The 19,964-nt window shown below is 39.8% G+C and overlaps 1 protein-coding gene across 1 annotated transcript in view; it reads left to right on the plus strand.

The window, feature by feature from the left end:
- Positions 1–19,949, plus strand: part of LOC136771745 (metabotropic glutamate receptor 8) — a 91,794-nt gene extending 71,845 nt beyond the window's left edge. The window contains exons 7-9 of the mRNA XM_066724237.1: positions 4,555–5,490; positions 16,922–17,168; positions 19,335–19,949. Coding sequence (XP_066580334.1) covers positions 4,555–5,490; positions 16,922–17,168; positions 19,335–19,384 — 1,233 coding nt within the window. The 3' untranslated portion in view covers positions 19,385–19,949. The remainder of the gene's footprint in view (positions 1–4,554; positions 5,491–16,921; positions 17,169–19,334) is intronic.
- The last annotated feature ends 15 nt before the right edge of the window (positions 19,950–19,964 follow it).

Consider the following 19,964-nt stretch of genomic DNA (forward strand, 5'->3'; position numbering starts at 1 on the left):
AGACGCCACGTGACAGATTGATCCTCAGAGGCCCAATATTGTTTTAATAGAAAAGACAAACTTGTAATAATGACAATAACAATAGCAAATACTCCAAATACACAGAATCAGAGCGTTATAAAACCAATAAATAACCACACAGGCACCAGTCTGTTTAAAATGTTATATGATGAATCACATTTTTTATGAGCTTCATACTCAGCAGGCACATTATAACACATTTTGGAATGCATTTCCTTTCGCTCTCACATTTATATACACTCGACTACCCAATTTATTCTAATAACCAATCTTGATTCAACAATGAAAATACAGGGGAAGATTCACGGTTGTTTTTTTGACAAATAAATCAAAATGAAAACAAACAGGACACAACAAAAATGATTCATGTTTATTACAATCTGTTAAAAAATAATTTCCATATTTGTGTTCATCTTGGTCATCTTAATGAAAACCTGTGGAAGTGAATGGTGGCTTTGGGAAGTCACCACTTGGTTTGCCACATACAAGAAGGCATCCAGTCACTCTTACTTGCCACGGTGAATGTAAAATACAAGAATTTAAAACATTATCATCCTGCACATGTATGACTAACATGTCACAAGAACAACATCCCAGTTTCATGGTGGCCTCCCTCATAGAAGCTCAGAGCTTGTGAGATAGATAGTTAATCCTCTGTCAGGAAGTAGAATTCAAATTGTATCAAATTAAGTCCTGTTAATGTCTTCCTTTGAGAAGGATGAGATGTTTGTGTCCATGCTCCCCTCTCCACTGTCTATCACCCAGGTTGTCCTTGTAGTGTCTTCATTGTTAACCTCCATTGTGTCCATAATTATGCACTATTAGCCCATGTGAAACCTTCCTGAAATCACACCAGGCAGGGAAACCATTGCCATTCCCAAAATGTCCATTTGAAAAAACACTAGAACTGTCCTGGTGGAAATAGAAGGGACACAAGCCAGTATGATTGGCACAATGCAAACTCCAAACACACTGTTGGAAAGACGAACACTTATAAAAAGCCTAGAATTGATTGCAAAACCATGTAGATTGGTCATGAGACCGCATTCAGCCTTGGAAGCAAAGGCAACCCGAGTGTCGACATGTTGAACATTCAAACACAGGGGTGATAATGTGAAAATCAGATTTGAAAATCTAAAAAGGGAAGATTTAGTAAAGGCACATAATACAATAGTGTACAACATTGTGCAATACACTCAGGAATGCAGTGGAGATTGACCCTAAACACAATGGCCGGGTTAATCAAAATGAGGGAGAAAAGAAAGAGAGGAGAGATGGAAAGTGACAAAGAATGAATGAACAGCAGCTGCTGAAAGTCACGGTCTCGCTTGGGGGTTTGGCCTTAACCCCATGGAAATGTAAAGTATAATATTTTGCAGAGAAATGTGTACCTTTAAACATGGAATTCTTAGCTTTAATAAAATACTATATCATCGCCGGGCTACCGTTTCAATTTCAGTTTTGACCACCATTTTGTTTACATTTGGATATACATCATGTTCATCAGCAGAGACGAAAGGAATAACTGTCAAGTTCTGAGTTCACAAGCCCATATAGGATAACAAAAGTAAAACGAGGGTCCTACAATAGCTCTCTTGTCTCCATCCCCGAAGCATGGACTTATTTCAGATTAAGTGATTTTTACGACCTAGATGCAGTGGTTACACATCATCACGTTAATTGGGGCATGATTGTGAAGCATCTGGTGTTTCTTAAATACGGAGAAACGGGCTCTGTAAATGGAAAATGTATTTGTGCGTTCATTCATTCAGTCATTCATGTGTTTATTCATCGTATAACTTCTTGATCTGTGGTGTAAGGACTAAAAAAGCATAAAGACGCACACACACACACACACAAAACTGCAGGGCAAGAAACATCTCGAGAGAGAAAATGTCTGATAAACTTCAGTTCATGCATTGATTATAAGCTGCCTTCGGGAATGCTTCTGAATGCGAGTACATATTTTCTTTACTTTGACATTCAGCTCTCAGAAGGGATGAGCAATGGGCAAGCCGGCCTGTCGTCACTTTACTTGGGCAGCTTGTGTTTTAAATATGTCTTGCAAACTAAAGAGTGATAAGCAAACCTCCCCCCTCCCCAGAAAACAGAGAAGTATTTTAGATAAACAGCAACTGGTTTCACAGACCTCGATTAGCAGTAGCTTTGGACGACTTTACCGAAAATAGTAGGAATAGTCTTGATCTGCATGTGAGAGCTTGGATTGTATAGCTGTCATTGATATGCTCACATATACAAATATACAGATACATATGTACGTAATAGAATGTAAATAGGATCTTGAACCAATCCATAATTCAGAATGCCCACTCCGAGAGCCCCCTGGGAAAGAGAATTACCATCGAGTGTTTGGAAATTGCGGGTAGGTCAAAGTTTTTAAGTTAACATGGCCCTAGGTATACAATACTGTGGTACGGCACATTTATATATTATCATAATGTTATCATTATGTACTTGGGATGCATCACTGAAATGCCTAATTTAATTTGCATCTGTTTGGTCCCATTCCAGTAATGAAATGGAAGCTCGAATTTGTTTTAAATTAATCATTTCCTGCATTGAGATTTATGCAGCAGCTATCAAAACAAAAAAAGAGAGAGAGAGAAGACAGAATAAATAAGGGAGAATCTCTGGGAAAACTGCTTAAAAGCACTATTTTCCTTTTGAAGACACATCTATGGCATTAAAAGACTAAATGGTTTGTGTTACAGAGGTACCTTTTCTCGCTAATTGCTATAGGTGTGTTCTGCGTGATTACCAGTCACTGTCACTGCGTATGGCTCACTATCTGATTGCACTGGATTTGGTAGAGAAGCAAAGACATGTCAGGACAGTCTGAAGTCTCCATCCCATCTTGCAAGGATGCTCAGTAAGTAATGGAGAAGAATTAAGAACATATGAGACAGTGTACGTGAAATTAAACTGAACCGCAGACATCCTCAAAAGGAATAAATTATCGATCGAAGTAAAAAACAGCAGCCGGAAAGAAGACTCTTTCAGCATAGTGTGAATAATATCCCATGGTGAGTGAGAAGTAGAATTTAGGTCAGGTAAGTAGAAAACAACTCAGATCTATTTAGGAGTCGGCTCCAATTGGTTTGTTTGCATATATCTCTATCTATATACGGTGACTACAGGAAGTATTCACCCCCCCTGTAGAGACTGACTCCCAAAAGACTCCCAGCTGAAATTGCTGCCAAATTGACTCAAGGGGGAGAATACTTCTCTATCCAAGACATTTCTATTGTTTTCTTTCCATCAATTGTTTCACAATAAACCTCTTCACGGTGTCCATAAATGTGAATGTGTTTCATTGGAATAAGGCTGTATTCATTGGCCTGTGCAGTTTGTACTGATAACTCCTGTTAACTACACAAACTGGAATCAATCTGTTTGAGGGCACATACAATCTATATGATTATTATTAATGTATCTATACATTTTGTCTTTACCTTGAACTAATGGTGGTCTGGAATGCAGTGGTAGAAAAGCATCACATATCAGCGCTTAATCCAAGCTTTGAACTTTTGCACTGCAGTGGGAAGGTATCGATTATCCACCTTGGCAAGCATATTTCCCAGACATTTGTTTCACATAACACTGAAGCAATTATGGCTGACAGCCCGTTGTGGGAAGAGGATAAGCTGGAATTGAACACACTTTCAGAGGCAATATCAGAAGTTGGTGAACCTGCAGCCAACACATTGAAATACCTTTACACTTTTGCATCCCAGTTCAACACTTATTTTCTTTGTCATTTGCAGATTTTGATTTTGAAGACAGTGTGTTGAAAGCAGATTACATTTGAAATCTCCCGAGCTTACAATTGATGTCGATTATAGTATACACACACAACTCTTAGTAGTCTTAGTATCACGTATAGTAGCATTATGTAGCATAAAGATTCAATGGCTGAAGTGCCTAACGATGTCCTCTTTTTTATCACAAAACTGATAAAACACAATGATGGCGTTTGTTTTCCCGCCCTCCGCAAACCACAAGTTTGTATTATTAATGAAAAGGTCCTGGGGTTATCTTTGTGCACATAAATTAGGTTGGTTAGCACCCTTGGCTGACTGAACTGCATCACAGTATTAATAACGCATTGATAATGACACCGATCTCATGTCCTCTGTGCTCGTGTCTGTCTATATATATATATATACGCTTCAACCAGGCCACAATCCAAGGAGCAGCAGGTTGGAGTAGTGGCTGCTTTAGAAGATTTCTCCCGTGAAAACACTTCTGAATAATTGGTTACCAGTGTAAATTACTTTGGTTGAAAGCTTTGGTGAAATAAATTAATACAAATAATAATAATATAATAACACGCCACTTGCATGAATAACGCCCTTCCAAGTATTTTATATAATACAGTGCTGGCTGCCTGAAGGGAAGCAAGTACTTCATTTTAATGATACTTAGCTACAAGCATACTGTGTTTTTTAGTTATTTTACTAAGATTAATATTGTCCACGATGGAAGACTAATTCCCCCCTTTGCTCTCCTCAGCTGGATGCCATGCGCTGGACCAGAGGCGACCCCTCCATCCCTCCCTCGGTCTGCAGCGTCCCCTGCAAGCCGGGTGAGAGGAAGAAGATAGTGAAGGGCGTGCCCTGCTGCTGGCACTGCGAGCGCTGCGAGGGCTACCACTACCAGGCCAGTGAGTTCACCTGCGAGCTGTGCGCCTACGAGCAGCGGCCCAACGAGAACCGCACCGGCTGCCAGCCCATCCCCATCATCAAGCTGGAGTGGCACTCGCCCTGGGCCGTGGTACCCGTGTTCATCTCCATGCTGGGCATCATCGCTACAACGTTCGCCATCGTGACGTTCGTGCGCTACAACGACACGCCCATTGTGCGGGCGTCCGGCCGGGAGCTGAGCTACGTGCTGCTGACGGGCATCTTTCTGTGCTACGCCATCACCTTCCTGATGATCGCCACGCCCGACACCGCGGTCTGCTCCTTCCGGCGCATATTCCTGGGCCTGGGCATGTGCTTCAGCTACTCGGCGCTGTTGACCAAGACCAACCGGATCCACCGCATTTTCGAGCAGGGGAAGAAGTCAGTCACGGCGCCCAAGTTCATCAGTCCCGCGTCGCAGCTGGTCATCACCTTCAGCCTCATCTCCCTCCAGCTGCTGGGCGTCTTCGTCTGGTTTGCTGTGGACCCCCCCCACACCATCGTGGACTTCGGGGAGCAGAGAACGCAGGACCCCGAGAACGCCCGAGGGGTTCTCAAATGTGATATTTCAGACCTTTCCCTAATCTGTTCTCTTGGATACAGTATTCTTTTGATGGTCACATGCACTGTTTATGCCATTAAAACACGGGGGGTACCAGAGACCTTCAACGAAGCCAAACCAATTGGATTTACTATGTACACAACCTGCATCATTTGGTTAGCTTTTATACCGATATTCTTCGGCACGGCCCAGTCAGCAGAAAGGGTGAGTAGGCTTTAAAATCATTCTTGATTAAAAACTGTGTGCTTGCTTCGATAATTGTCAAAGACACAGGGACTCCTAACAGGTCTATCTGTCTGCTGCCGTGGCCCACAGAATGTAGCAGACAGGTGGTGGTTTGTCAGGGTTGAGGGTTGCAATGCACCCTGGGAGATGTTCCAGAACACGGGTTTGAAAGGGCACGGTCCCAGTGCAGCTGAAACCAGTTGACCTGAATGCCTTCAGTGTGAACTTATTAGTTTCCAAACACATTTAATGACTCGCCAGGCTGGGGAGACTGGGGTTTCTTACAGCGGCCAGAATTCATTATGAACACGAACCTTGTCAGACTGAGGACCTCTGACTTGCGCCTCACGCTTCATCACACTCGCCATCGTGCAGCGGTTACTCGATCTGCCTTGATTACAGGTACTTGGATTAAGCCAAATCTAGAAAATAAGTGTCTTTGAAATGAATTGGTGAATCTGAAGCCATCTGAAGACGTTTTATTGTTATGCTCTCATTCACAATAACAAAAGCAATGCATGCAATTGCTTTTTCTAGGAGTTAGCTTTGTGTGAAAAGACTAGTCTCAATTTGATTTTGCCAATGACACTGTACTTGACTCTCAGTTATGAAACGTATGCTTCAAATGGTATTAGGCTTTGCGTATTGATCGAGACCACAGGTTCTCCTCAGCTCTTAAGAGCATTTCTTAAATCAGCTTGTATGCCATACCTTTCAGAGAACCAGGCCAAACACACTGGTAATACAGTACTACAATTATTCATCTTGTGAGCTGGCACCCAGGAGGCAGAATCAGAATTAATACATATAAAATATTTATTTCAATAAACACACCACCACATGGACCTGAAACAACAAAACTGTGAGAAATGTACTCCCTCGATAGATAGGTGGACAAGGAACACTCAGGACCCGATTTAATTAATAATAATACCAAACATAGTTTATACAGCACTAATGAAGCACTCTGGAGACAGCCAAGACTGCTCTGAAGTTTTTCTGAAGAACATGCTATCATATAAGAGATTTGATTGCCGGGCAACCCCATACATCAGTATGCTGCCCCAAACCACATTCTTCTATATGACCTTAAAAGAGAGTTGTTTACTGTAAAACCAGCTTCACAGACACTGAACTGAGCCTTGCCTACCTGGAGTAATGCAAAGAGCTTAAATGCACACAATTCACACAATCTAGGAAGAAATGAAATGAAATCTACATAAATCAGCGCTTTTGTTTCAACAAATTAGGATGGTGGTATCGTTATGCTTCCCTTCGGCCTTCTGCTTAATTTAATGCACCTCTAGCCAGCCTGACATGTCCAGAAGTGGAAAATTTCAATTCAGAGCCAAACGTTTCGGTCCTTGAATCTCTGCTTCCACAGGCAGGGTAGCCTCCGAGAGGCTGATCGAACAACGTAAATTAATAGCGGAGAACGAATCAACGGTACGAGTGACTGCGAAAATCTCACTCCCCCCCTTCATTCCTGACCCCGGCTCATTAGCGGAGACATTGTTGCCGTTTTGAAAGCCCTGGAATCATTACTAAGCTGCGTCACAAACAGTTAATGCGGGCTGTGCTTTGTGCCGGGTGTTTCATACGAGCAGCTATTTTAACTAACACTGTCATGGCTCGTCTTTAATGTACACATACTAATAAGGCAAACATCGGTTATTTTAGCTCCGGTGTTTAGAATTGTGTCAATTATTTTAAAGTCTGCTGTGGCGAATTCCTCAGATAAAAATGTTATATTTTGCGTTTCTGTTCAACTTATAGCTCTGTTTATCTGTTCACAGTGAAACTCAAACTAAGCTTACATAGACAGATAAATAGAATATAATAATGGCATTAGCTGTTAATTAAGATGAACACATACAATCTAGTTTATTAAGACCCTAAGCAAGAAGTACATATTTATGATATATAGATACAGCAGGTCTAGAAATGCCTGTTTTTGTATTTGTTTATTGAATACCGTTTCCTTGCGGGTCAGTGGAACAGAAAATCCCAGATCCCTGCATAACAGATTCATAAACATCCTACATATGTGTAAAATTGCCTCCAGTGTTTAAAACTATTGTTTTTAATTATGTGGGGGTGAGAAATATCCCTGCAGCCTCTCAGAGTCTAAGTTTTATCTGCTGTATCACCCACTTGCTTAGGAGGAAACCATGCATTTGTCTGAAGAGAGAAGAATAACAGTTTTGCTTTTAAATCAAATTACTCATAGGTGAACTTCTGAACTTTATCATATTTATAATTATTTTAAATGGTGGGGTACCTATTGTGCTTTTAGAAATATCTGTTTTTATTACACAGTGAAATGTTTCCAATACTGACTGAAGGGTGAGTGTCTCTTTCTAAACAAAGTCAATCTCATGGGATTTATGGGTATTTCCTCTGGACAGCTCCTGTAATTGTATTTAATTCCAATTTTAAACACAATTTATTTGCAGAAATATGTTTAAACCTCAGCCCAGTACTGTAGACTGTGTCAGATTTGAGAACCCTAGGGGTGATGTTACAACCAGTGTCCAATGAATGTCAAGAGCATAGTTTTGCTGGGATTGTTTCCTGCCTCGCACCGCACCCCCCACCCTTTTGCTTTACGGTCTCTCTCATTTTTCAATCTCTCAGCCTTGACAGGTTCGTATTTTACATCACATACCTCAGTGTAGCGCCGCATGGCAAGGGCTGACAATAATTCCCATGAATAGTGCATAAATACATCTCCACATTACATAATTGATGGTAATGCCAGTGAAACGACAAGAGTGCGCAACCCTTTTCCCCAAGCCTGTATCTTGTCAGGGATTAAACTGGGTTTGTTAAGGACAATAGGAGCGCTGAGTATTCTTAAATGTAAAATTGTCACAGTATTATTATCCTGTCACATTTCCTGACAGCTGTGTTCGAGAATGCAGCTGGCATAAGTAGCACAACCCCCTTTCGAAATCCTTATTCAATTACTCCCAGATTGCAGTTTAAGGGTGAACATCATTTGCTGTGTGCCCATTGCCCTATGTTGTTACTGTAATGAAGGTATATTTTTTAAATAGCCTTGATGATATGGTGGTACAGACGTAGCTTTAAGTTTCAATTGCACAGACTTAGTTATTCTATGAGAACATAAGAAAGTGTCCAATCGAGAGGAGGCCATTTGCCCCATCGTGCTGGTTTGGTGTCCATTAATAACTAAGTGATCAAGGATCCTATCCAGTCTGTTTTTGAATGTTCCCAAATTGTCTCTTCAGCCACATCGCTGGGGAGTTTGTTCAGATGTGATGCCTCTCTGTGTGAAGAAGTGTCTCCTGTTTTCTGTCTTGAATGCCTTGAAGCCCAATTTCCATTTGTGTCCCCGGGTGCGTGTGTCCCTGCTGATCTGGAAAAGCTCCTCTGGTTTGATGTGGTCGATGCCTTTCATGATTTTGAAGACTTGAATTAAGTCCCCACATAGTCTTCTTCATGATGACAATGCCATTTTGGTGTTACACAGTCGGCGTTGGATGGGTTAAAGGGGTTGTGCACTTCTCTGTGTCTTCACAATATGAGAGATTTATTCGTTTTAGAAAAAGTGTTTATTGGCAGCACAGTATAACGATGAACTGGTTGATTCTGATCCACTACAATCCAACATGATTAAGATTGATGTCTGATGTGTAGTCAAGGACAGACATGGACATTTTCAGGGTTGGCTATATCCACATTGGGTCCGAGTGTGGCCATGTCCAAACATTTGGCGAATACCCGGATACGATCACTGAATAACGCATTCACTGGTACTCCTCCATTTGAAAACGCTTCTCTCTCACCGTTGTACTTCCTATTAGTATTTATACAGATGTGTTTGATCCACTTAAACTGTGATTGTGCGTTTCCCTCACCATGCTGAGACTGTATTATGCATGATTTCATGATAAATAAATGATCTCCATTTGTGAACATGAATTCTTAAAAAACAAACCTACGCTAATGTATACTTTATGGAACGATTCAGGGTAGAGCATGGAGAACTGGCATCTCTACCTCTTCTACACAGTCAGTTTCAATTATTCATAGAACAAAAAATCCGGGGAGACCTTGAGAAAATATTATTTTGAAAACATGCCTCATTAACTGAAGCATAATACATCCAAGGATCATGTACTGAGCTGTCTTTTCACATAAAGCACGGGGAATGCTCTTCTGAAACGGCTCACTCCTGGGAGGAGATTTCACACCGGCGCTGAAAACGACCATGTCTGTCCTCAACTAAACATTCGTCTTCTTAATCACGATGGCTTGTATTGGATCAGAAACAGCCAGTCCACCAGGACACAGACCTGCAAACAAAACTTCCTCTCAGCTCATAATAACCTCTGACAACACTGGGCCGATAAATCTCTCTCATCTTGTTCATCTACTAACGCTCAAAGAGAAGAGTATTAAATCTTGTTGTGCAACGGAGACCTACAAAGTTTAGGATAAAACAAATCTTTCTCTAGACGTCAATAAAGCTGTTTCTTTCTGCACCGGGTTGAAGGAGTCTTGTATATCTCTGAATAGTAATTTTTGGAAGCTGTAAGTCAGTTTGAATCTTAACCACAATATATGTGGATATTTTACATATATTTATTAATACTATTTTATAGAATAATATACCTCACTCAAAGTTTAAAACAGGTGCATGGAGGCCAACCGCAAAAAAATTTGATTTCACTTTCCTTTTCTTCAAAACAGAAAAATAACAACAATCAAGAACATGCCTGTGACTCGTGCCGCTGTGTCAAAGCGAATGTCTGAGTCCGTCGCTCAATCCTGCAGGACTGGAAATGACAGTTTCAAATTCAGAAAGTCAAATCGGTCTTGGCAGGCTACCCAGCAGTGATGCGCAATGTGCCTGCTTTACTTCAGATTGCTTTTTTTTTTTTAAATACATGTCAATTCAGCTAAACCAGGCGGCTGCCCTTTAACCGAGCCCAGTGCCGCCGTGACAAACTGTGGATGTAGCCTCTTTGTTCCGATGTTGAGTTGCTCATCTGTGTTCACGTCAGGTCTGCGTATCCTGTTGAATATCAGACTAAAGAAATGAATAGGTTTTTAAACTCCGAATTAAGTCAAAAATTGTCTACCTCTGCCTTCTCTTATTTATGTCATATTGACTCTCTCAGTTAAGCACTGCAGTGTCGTAGTGATCATTTATTTAAGCCCAATACCTGTGGGTTTAATGACTTATAAAGTATGCACTGTGCTTGAATGGACTGCAGTTGATCTTTTATTCCATTTGTTCTGGTGTCTTCCTCGATCTCCTCCACTCGGCTCTCATAGAGACGCTGAACCGGATCGATTTTGGCCACTGTGTTCTACTTTTCATTCGTGGCACCCATCCTATATCGAGGAGGCTGAAGACAGATTCCATACACGGAAACTGCCCTGTATTTAAAATGTCTGTGCTGCCCGTCTAACTAACCTAACTAAGACTGTCAAGTTCTCAGTTAGGTGGACACGGTGTCACACACATAATTTCCCCTTTGTCTTGTGAAATTCGTGGCACAGTAGCCCGAGCATGAAGTTGCACCTTTCAGTTCGGTAGGAGCTGCTAATCTTGGGCCCCATGATAACCTTTATCTGCGAGCTTAGAGAGCATGCTGAGCCGTCACAGGATGTGCCGGGCTCCCAACTAAAGGCAGGCCTTAACTATCTAACAGGATTAGGCTTAGAATTATATATATGAGAGGAGACGGGCAATCCTATTTCATCAACGGAGCTCGTGAGAGAAAACGAACAATATGCTGAAAACCTTCTCCTCCTCTTGCTGAAAAACAGACTATCCCGCCTGGCTTTCCGAGTGTTTCCTCAGACATCTTGATAGGCTTACTGTATATGTTGTTGAGCTACACATTGCATTACAATTAGTGACATTAATGAATCAAGTGTAAATGTCACACACAAAGTAATATTTTTTCTAAGAGGATGCTAAGCAATTATAATAATAATAACACGGTTATTACAATGTTATTAACTAGGTCCACTAATGGTTAAATGCATACTATTAATTAAGGACCCTATTGTCACACTTTATAATTGCAAAGATTGAAAGTAAGCATCACATCCCTCCATTCTGCTTCTAAAGGCAGTAAATGTGCTCGTTTTAATTCTCTCCAAACCTGCAGCACAACCCCATCTGAGGAGAGAGAAATACATCTCTCGCCTTGGTGTAATATCTCGCCTTCGTTTAATTATTTATCCTTTTGATAGTGGAAATTACGAGAACTGCTAGATTCCTCCACGTCCTTGCTAATCTGCTGTGGTGAAGGGATAACTGGAAGACAGGACACAAATATAAAAAAATGGTCAAATAGTCAAACAGGTCTTATTAAATAAAAGGCATTAATCCCTGCAGCCCTGCTAGGTTTTGTTCTTCTCCGGAACACAATCTCCTGTGTGTGGATTCCATGTACCCTCGCATTAATGCAAATAAGTTGCATACATTAATATTTTATAAAAGCTTGTCAGGCAGTTTTAGCGTGTTTGAACATGTTCACCAGTCTGTCGGGCGATCCTGTTCGCAATCCGTCATGTTTTTCTGTGCAGTGCTGCCCAGTTAATTCAGTGATGCAACAGATGCATGTCAAAACGTCACCTCCTAATATCTTTCAGAAAACGCTGGCAGCGGAGTTGAACGTCTCTTATTTTGTTTATTAAAACAATAAAAACAGCAGAAGTTACAGGGACTGACAATATTGCAGAGCCTATTCTAAATGCATCCTGCTGTAATTGCAAAGATTGCCGTTTTATTTGTTTGGAAGATGTACTACTGTCTGTGACTTCTGCAAAAAACCTCCTTCCTTCTCTTTTGCCTTTTCTGTTACAACAATTGATTTTGTTTCCATCCTTGACTGCGACATAGCATTTTAATGCCAACGGTTTTATTGTTAACATCTAATTATAAATTAGTCGAAAGCTTTTAAAACTCTGCATTTGTTTTCCAAATTGAATTCTGGAACATCAAGCTTCATTAAATGCCCACCTTTATTTGCAACAGATATAAATTACTACTCCTGTCTTTCTCTAATTATAGTTAGTTTTTTTGTATAATTGTATCGATCAATCAATCATTTTTTGAATAGTATAACGCCTTTCGCAGGTTAGCCACAGAGCGTTTAACAGATTGAAAACAGATTTAAATTTTTATAGCGAACTGTATGCAAGTAAAGAATGTTGGTAAACACAAATTTGTGTTTATTAGCAATTTAAAATCATCTAATGTTTTGGCATTTCTTAATGTTTTGGACAGATAATGCCTCTAGCTGTTGCAGTGTCAGATAAGAGGAAAGAAAAAAAAAAAAAAGAAAAAAAAAAAAATATATATATATATATATATATAATCTATCTCTGATACAGATACACATTGCCTATCAACACAATGGAGGTGGATTGCCTATTTTGCCTTCTGCTGCATGTACATTTTGAATTCACATTTTATTTAAATCCCATAAAATATATATTTGCTCAAATGATAGCTGCCCCCAAGACGAAGACACTAATGTTATGAGTTAGAGTTGCCTGTTAAAATTTCCCAGAGGCCTTTGCAAAATAACATTAAAATCAGTTGACAAACAGTACTTTAAATGTATCGTGCCAGTGCAGTGGCAATTAACATCAGGTATACAAAATACAGGCTCTGCCCGATGGCGTGCGTACATGACTGACACGCAGTTGAATATGGAGCAGAAACAATCAACACACAGTCACGGCAGATTAGGTTCTGGAGTGACAAACTTTATGCAGATTAAATTAAATGGCGGATTATAAGAGAATACAATAAAACAACAGTTAAATTGACATGTTTATGTCATGATCGTTAAACATTAAATAGTTCCTCAGATAATAAAATTGGCTGTATGATATTTACCACGCGTAGTATGTGATTATTTTTCAAATCTGTGCTTCTCTACCCTGGTGCTGGAGGATACCCATGTCTTCTGGTTTTAGTTCCTTCATTGATCCCTTAAAGGAACTAATAGTTGCCTTATTTCAATCAATCCATTTTGATTTGGTACTGAAGCCTCCTCCAGCTAGCTACAAAGCGCTTGACCAATTGAGTCAATTAATACAAGATCCTTATCGGTTGATTCCAGTGAGCTTTACTGTCCCTCTGTTCTTCCCGACCTTATGATCTGATATAAACTGTGTGTTTGACAAGAAGCTTATTTCTTTCTTTTCCTGTAATTGATGGGACTGTCATAAAGTGGTTCTGATCAGTTTCATCATCTCAGATGTTCAGACGACTAACCCTTGTCCTGGTAGGTTTACAATTACAATCCGTCTTTAATACCGAAGCATGATAACGCTGCTGTTGGTTTTTATTAACTGCATTTACTTGCCACCTCGAGCATTTAATGAATAGATCCAAGAATTAAGTGATAAACCCTTTGCAACCAATCCAAACTCGCCACATATCGTGGATGTGACGCCGCTGCATCCATAACTAAAGACATAGGATTATAATCTGGGAGCCCAGAACGAATCGGCGTGTGTGCAAGGGGGCAGGAGAGAGTGGGAGGCAATGAGTCATATTCAATTAGTATATTCTCCCAGTTCCCAGTTAAAAAGGATTAAAATAGGTCAGCACAGAAACATGTTCCGGGCTAATCCCTACCCTCCTGTGAACCTTTCCTCAAGCATGAAGTGGAAATCGATTCCTTTTTAAAGTATTTGTGAAATAAGCAGTACACTTTAGTTTAGGTATCCTTTATAAACAACTATAAACAATATATTAACATGTTATTAATTGTGTTATTAACTGTCATTGAAGCATCTCAACCTTCAGTTTGAAGCTTGGAGATGGACTGTGAGAAATTTCTAGGACACTCTCCAGGTCTGTTCTTCAGTGATCTCAGCATTGTTTCAAAGCTCGTCAGACCTGATTGGATTGGCCATTAGCCAGAACTCTGTTAGAATCCTGCATCTATCATTCATCCAGGAAACTTGGTCTCGCCTTTACAGTGTCTTCTCATTGCATTTGCTTAGTCGTCCAAAACACCACACCATCTCCCCAGCCTCCTACAGGGAGAATGAAACATAATTGAAGCTGTATTTTTATATGGCATGCAATTCTTGGGCATATTTTAATAATGGAACCGGAATGATTATCAAATATATTAGATTTAACCTGACACGTTTATACGACAGGGTCTCCGGTAATAGTTAGCTGAGTGGCAGTGCCTTGTTCTTGTTAGGGTCTCCAGTAATGAAATTACTTCTGATCCACACGCTTACTGTAGCAGTTGCGAAGCGCAGATGAAACCATTACTATTCAGGAAGCCGTTCTCAATAACACATCCAATATAACTGGATTTCTTTCAGCCTATCTAATATATTTACTCCTGTAGATGCAGCTGTTGCGATGGATTTATCAGTTCCATTGGCAATCTACCTCTCCAGCACTTAACACCATATAATCTTCTGTCCATTACCCTTGTAGCGGTCTGTATTTATTCTGCTTCAGTGATAACTTAGTTGTAAAGGGTTGCAATTGGTAGGAACGATGACGAAAGAGCTAACCGTCATTGCAAAATAAACATATATAAATAAATGATGCACTGCTTCGGAAAATGCAGATACTTTGCTTCTCTTGATACTATAAAGACTGCTGTTGTTGGCTGCAGTAATTCGTACTAGATCTGCAGTAAACAGTTCAAAGTCTTATCTGAATGTGATAACACTGTTGAAATGCAGATATAAAACAAGGATTTTCCTTTTTTGGCAGGAAGTCGTGAACCATTGAGCAGAATATACTTTTAAAACTCTCTGGGAACTGGAGAGACTGATGTTATGTATTCGGTTGTTGTGTACAGAAGCCTAAGTCTCTGAAATACTGCCTAGTTGACATTTTTTATTTTGTGTCTTGGAGTAAGTCACATTAAAACCATTAGGGCATTCAAATTGTAAAGCTTATAACACCACCAACTTGGCAATTTACATTCGTTTCATAATTGTGTGTAGAAACAAAACATACCCATGGCATGCTCTGTAAATTTAACAAACACTATCAAGGTTTTGTGAATTGCAAACTATCGAAGGACATTAATGGGAGGAGAACAATGAAGCACATTTCAAGTCACAGTAAAACTTTACGCTCTAAATAAATAAGAGATTGATAGTTTACTTCAGCAGAGTTTTCGATCTCGTCTGCATGAAGTCATCAGATACTTTCAGACGCTTTCACAGACCCGGAATAGCACTAGTCTTGGGTCACCCGACTCACAATATCATGGGGTAGGCCAGGACTCGTACCCAGCCATTTAGGTACTGAAGAATATGATTAATCCTAATCTCAGAGCGGTGCATAAGGTTCTCAAGGACACAGGGTTATGCCTTCCGTCTTTTCCCTGACCGGCGGTCGAATTTGCGGTCGAGTGAGGAAACTGGATGAAAATTGAATTGGGACTGAGAGTTCCTGCTCTGTTTGCAGCATGACAGTAAGAAAAATCAAATGCCGAATTGGGACCCTTGATCCAACTGGAGTGAGTTTGGGCGACCGCAAAGCGAAGCTGAGCTGCACAAACTACACAAAATTACATCTCTTATAAAATAAGACATCTTTCGCATTATTATACATCACACAAGTAAGGATTAGAGGCACACAAATCTGAACAGTGCAAAACATTTATTTTCATTTAAATTTAAATAAAGCTATTTACTCTCTCTCCGTCTACAAATGTTTTGGTCCTGGATCTGCTGCAACTGACCTACAGCAGCCGATTTGTGTTGTTCTTATGCTGGTTAAACATAACAAAACTATTTAAAACAAATGCACATCTTGTGTAAGTTGCACCACTAGCATTTAAGTGTCCTGAAATGTTATTAGAATTTGAAGAATTTTTGAATACTGATAGATCTCATTGGCTGGTTTCTCATATTTGATTTATATGGTTTTCTTACTGAGGTACAGATAAGACAGTAGTCGTCACGTGAGGTAATTGTGCTGGTTCTCATCCCCAGTGTGTTTGCATTTTTATTTGAAGCACTTACCCAGATGTAATATCAATACGTTTTACTGTCAGAGAAAAGTATAGTTAGCATGCGGTGGTGATCTATGAAATTGCTGGTGATCTTCTTGCTGATTGACTCATTTGGTTTTCAGGTCAAATACAGGTTTCCATCTGTCATATACCAGAACAAGCAGTTAGTGCCTCCGTATATTTGCAAAGAAAACCAATATCCTTTGCTCAAATTCAAATAAACCCTACATATTTCACCCAGAGTAATTCCTTATGAGAAAAAAATGATATATTGGATGTAAAGTCTAAACCTTTTTACTTACATGTCTCCTCCTTCCAGAGACAGAGCAGGCATTGTGTTCGACAAAGTGTGTTTGTTTAGACTGCAGTGTAATTGATTTGTATTGCTCTCTTGTCTCTTTCAGATGTACATCCAGACCACAACCCTCACAATTTCGATGAGTTTAAGTGCGTCCGTGTCTCTGGGTATGCTCTACATGCCTAAAGTTTACATTATCATCTTCCACCCGGAGCAGAACGTGCAGAAACGCAAGCGCAGCTTCAAGGCTGTGGTCACCGCCGCCACGATGTCCAGCAAACTGACGCAAAAGGGAAGCGACCGGCCAAACGGAGAAGTGAAAACGGAGCTCTGTGAGAGTATGGAAACTAACAGTGAGTATTTCAGGCCTTCAAGAACTATAGCTGGACAGAAATGTGTTGTTTTATATCAATTTCTAGGACACTTTAGTTTAAAACCCTGTACGGGGGCTAGGATACAATACCAAATTAATACAATGTATCGTGTGTATAGTGGGAATAACTTTCAAATCCAGTCACTTCTGTGGTTTCCATTATGGATCACCAGAGTATATGGATTCAGCCAAATACTAAAGCTAGACGTTTGAGGGTCTCTGGTGAGGCAATTCTAAAGTCTGTGTTTATGTCTGTAGTGCTGTCCCTGTTCTTGCACTTTCCTCCACTGTTCGGGGAGACATTTTTTTAATAAGCTGGGGTTCGTGGAAAAATCTAAGTTTGAAGGACAAAGTTAATAATTTTGTTAGCAGCATATCACAAAAGGTACCATTTTGAGAACCAAAAGTCCCTGGAATTGCACACTTAGTGTACCGAAGATTGGTCAGAGTATATTACTTGAAGGGCTGAGCAGTCATTACTATAATGTGAAACCTTATGTTCCCCCTGGAAAAATAAAAGATGGCCTTGCCTCAATAGTGACATGCATTCTGTCATAGCAAGCTCCTTGGGTAGAGATTTTAGGACCCATTGTGTAGACAAGTACAGCCAGTAAACCGAAAGTAACTCGTTAATTTGGTTCTGCTGGATAAATCCAACACTTGGTGGCTAGTGTGCTGCAGGACTTGTTTCGAAATGTGTCTGAAAGCCGGAAATGTGCAGTAATGAGTCGGTGGCGTGTGCTTTGAGACATGTGTACGCACACGCAGGAATATTAAAGAGCAGCGATGACCTCCACATTTCTTTTTGTTTTGCTGCGTTTTTTATGAGCACAGTGTGAATTAATTGATTGTTCTCTCTATTTAGATGTGATCAGAATGGTAATGGATTAATATGCATTGAAAACCCAAGTGAGAACAACAAGCGGCATTAACCCTGTTACTTGCTCTCCTTGTGGGGTACTTATTGTCCCTTTTATAAAGACTATCAATATGGCCATTCAAATTAGCCCCTATTAATCACTTTGTGTATTTAGTAATTATAATATTACTTCAGGTATTAAAAATCTGAAAACTAAGAATTAGGATTTTTGTTTTACACGTATTGAATTCCTTCCAGAGTACTTACACTTCTTACAAGGAAGGATGTATTTTAACATAAGAGAGAACATAATAATAATGGAAAAACTTTACAATAAGTCTCCCTAGTTACAGTGTATTTCATAGTAGGTACTCAGTTACTTTAGTTACTCAGAAGTACAGTTTAATTAAGCATTATTACAATGTACTTAATGTGTAAAAAGTGGGTCACACCTTGTATAGCTCCAAAGTTAGCCTCCCGATGGGCATCCTTACCAGAAAATTGTGTACTTACATATACCATTAATCATTATTACACATTAAATACATTGTAATATTGCATAATTACACTGTTCTTATGAGTAACTAAAAATGTAGTTACTGAGTCCCTACTATGTAAATACATTGTAACTGGGAAACTTATTGTAAAGTGTTACCATAATAATAACAAACTAATTTGAGTTCAATATAAGGAGAACCATTGCTATGGAAGCAGCAAGAAGGATACAAAGCGCATGCTGTTGTAAAGCTAAGAAGTGACAGTTTAGCAAAACGAATTTAGGATAGAGTCCCAAATAAAGTTTGTTTTGCAATATCATACTCTTTGTGTTCATGTTGCTCCTTCCATAGCAGATGCTGATTTTCATCCATGGAAACATTGCTCTTCAGTCAAGCTCACGTTTTAGTTCCAGTAAAGTCAAACAGTACGTTTCCTTTTCAGTTAATGGCAGCAAACTTCCTGGGTCATTGCAACTGAATGTCAGATGCACTTTGGATGATCCCTGTCTTCAAGTGTAAACTTTACTATTTATTTTCCACGGCACTGCCTGCCGTGTCTGAAAGCCTCTGAAGGTTATGTTGGTCATTTCAGTTCAAGTAACTTTCTTCAATGTCTTTAGTTCCACTGTGGGAGGTGGTAGGTAGTATTAATGATGTCAGAAATGGTGTCAGGAGGCTCAGTTTGCAGAAGCCGCGGTGCGGCACAGTGCGGCAGTATGACTTGCAGCTTTGTACCAATTAAAACTCTGAAGGAAATGTATAATAACAGCTTATTCCCCCTCCCCAATAGCTTCATCAACCAAGACAACATATGTCAGCTACAGTAACCATGCAAATTGAAAGCAACTCACCATGGATTTCCCCGAGGTGCACATTTCCAAATAAAGGATTCCTCGTGTACGGAGATGACCGGATCCTTCTACCAGCACCGAAAGCATGAGACATTCATACTATTTTGCTGACACTGAAGGTGAGGAAGACGTATTCCAGATCACAAGGGTTTGGACTTTGTTTGCTTGTATGCATTCAGTTCTATCATCCCAGCCATGAAGAACAAAGAGGCTTGAAAGCCAGAACAACAACAACAACAAAAAGAACATTTAGCTTTGGGCAGAAAAAAAAAACAAATAAAGGAAAAAAAGAAAAAATTATAAAGAGAAAAGAAAACAATGCCATCAAAGTCAACCATATTCGTTGTTATTATACTTGTAAGTATTTTTTTGTGGTTGTGAAAATTTTTCATTCTTGTCCCACTTTGTCCAGCCTGCATCATGAGATAAGTCCATCTCTTGTAATGGCTAACTGGTTTGAAGCCCTGAGTTGTGAACCTATAAGTGCAATGGTTGAAGCATGCCAATTTTTATACTAAATAATTTATTTATAATAAAGGAATGTTTTGCAAATGTTTAGCATTGTTTGG

The sequence above is a fragment of the Amia ocellicauda genome, chromosome 15, assembly GCF_036373705.1.
Source record: "Amia ocellicauda isolate fAmiCal2 chromosome 15, fAmiCal2.hap1, whole genome shotgun sequence".
NCBI classification, from domain to species: Eukaryota; Metazoa; Chordata; class Actinopteri; order Amiiformes; family Amiidae; genus Amia; species Amia ocellicauda.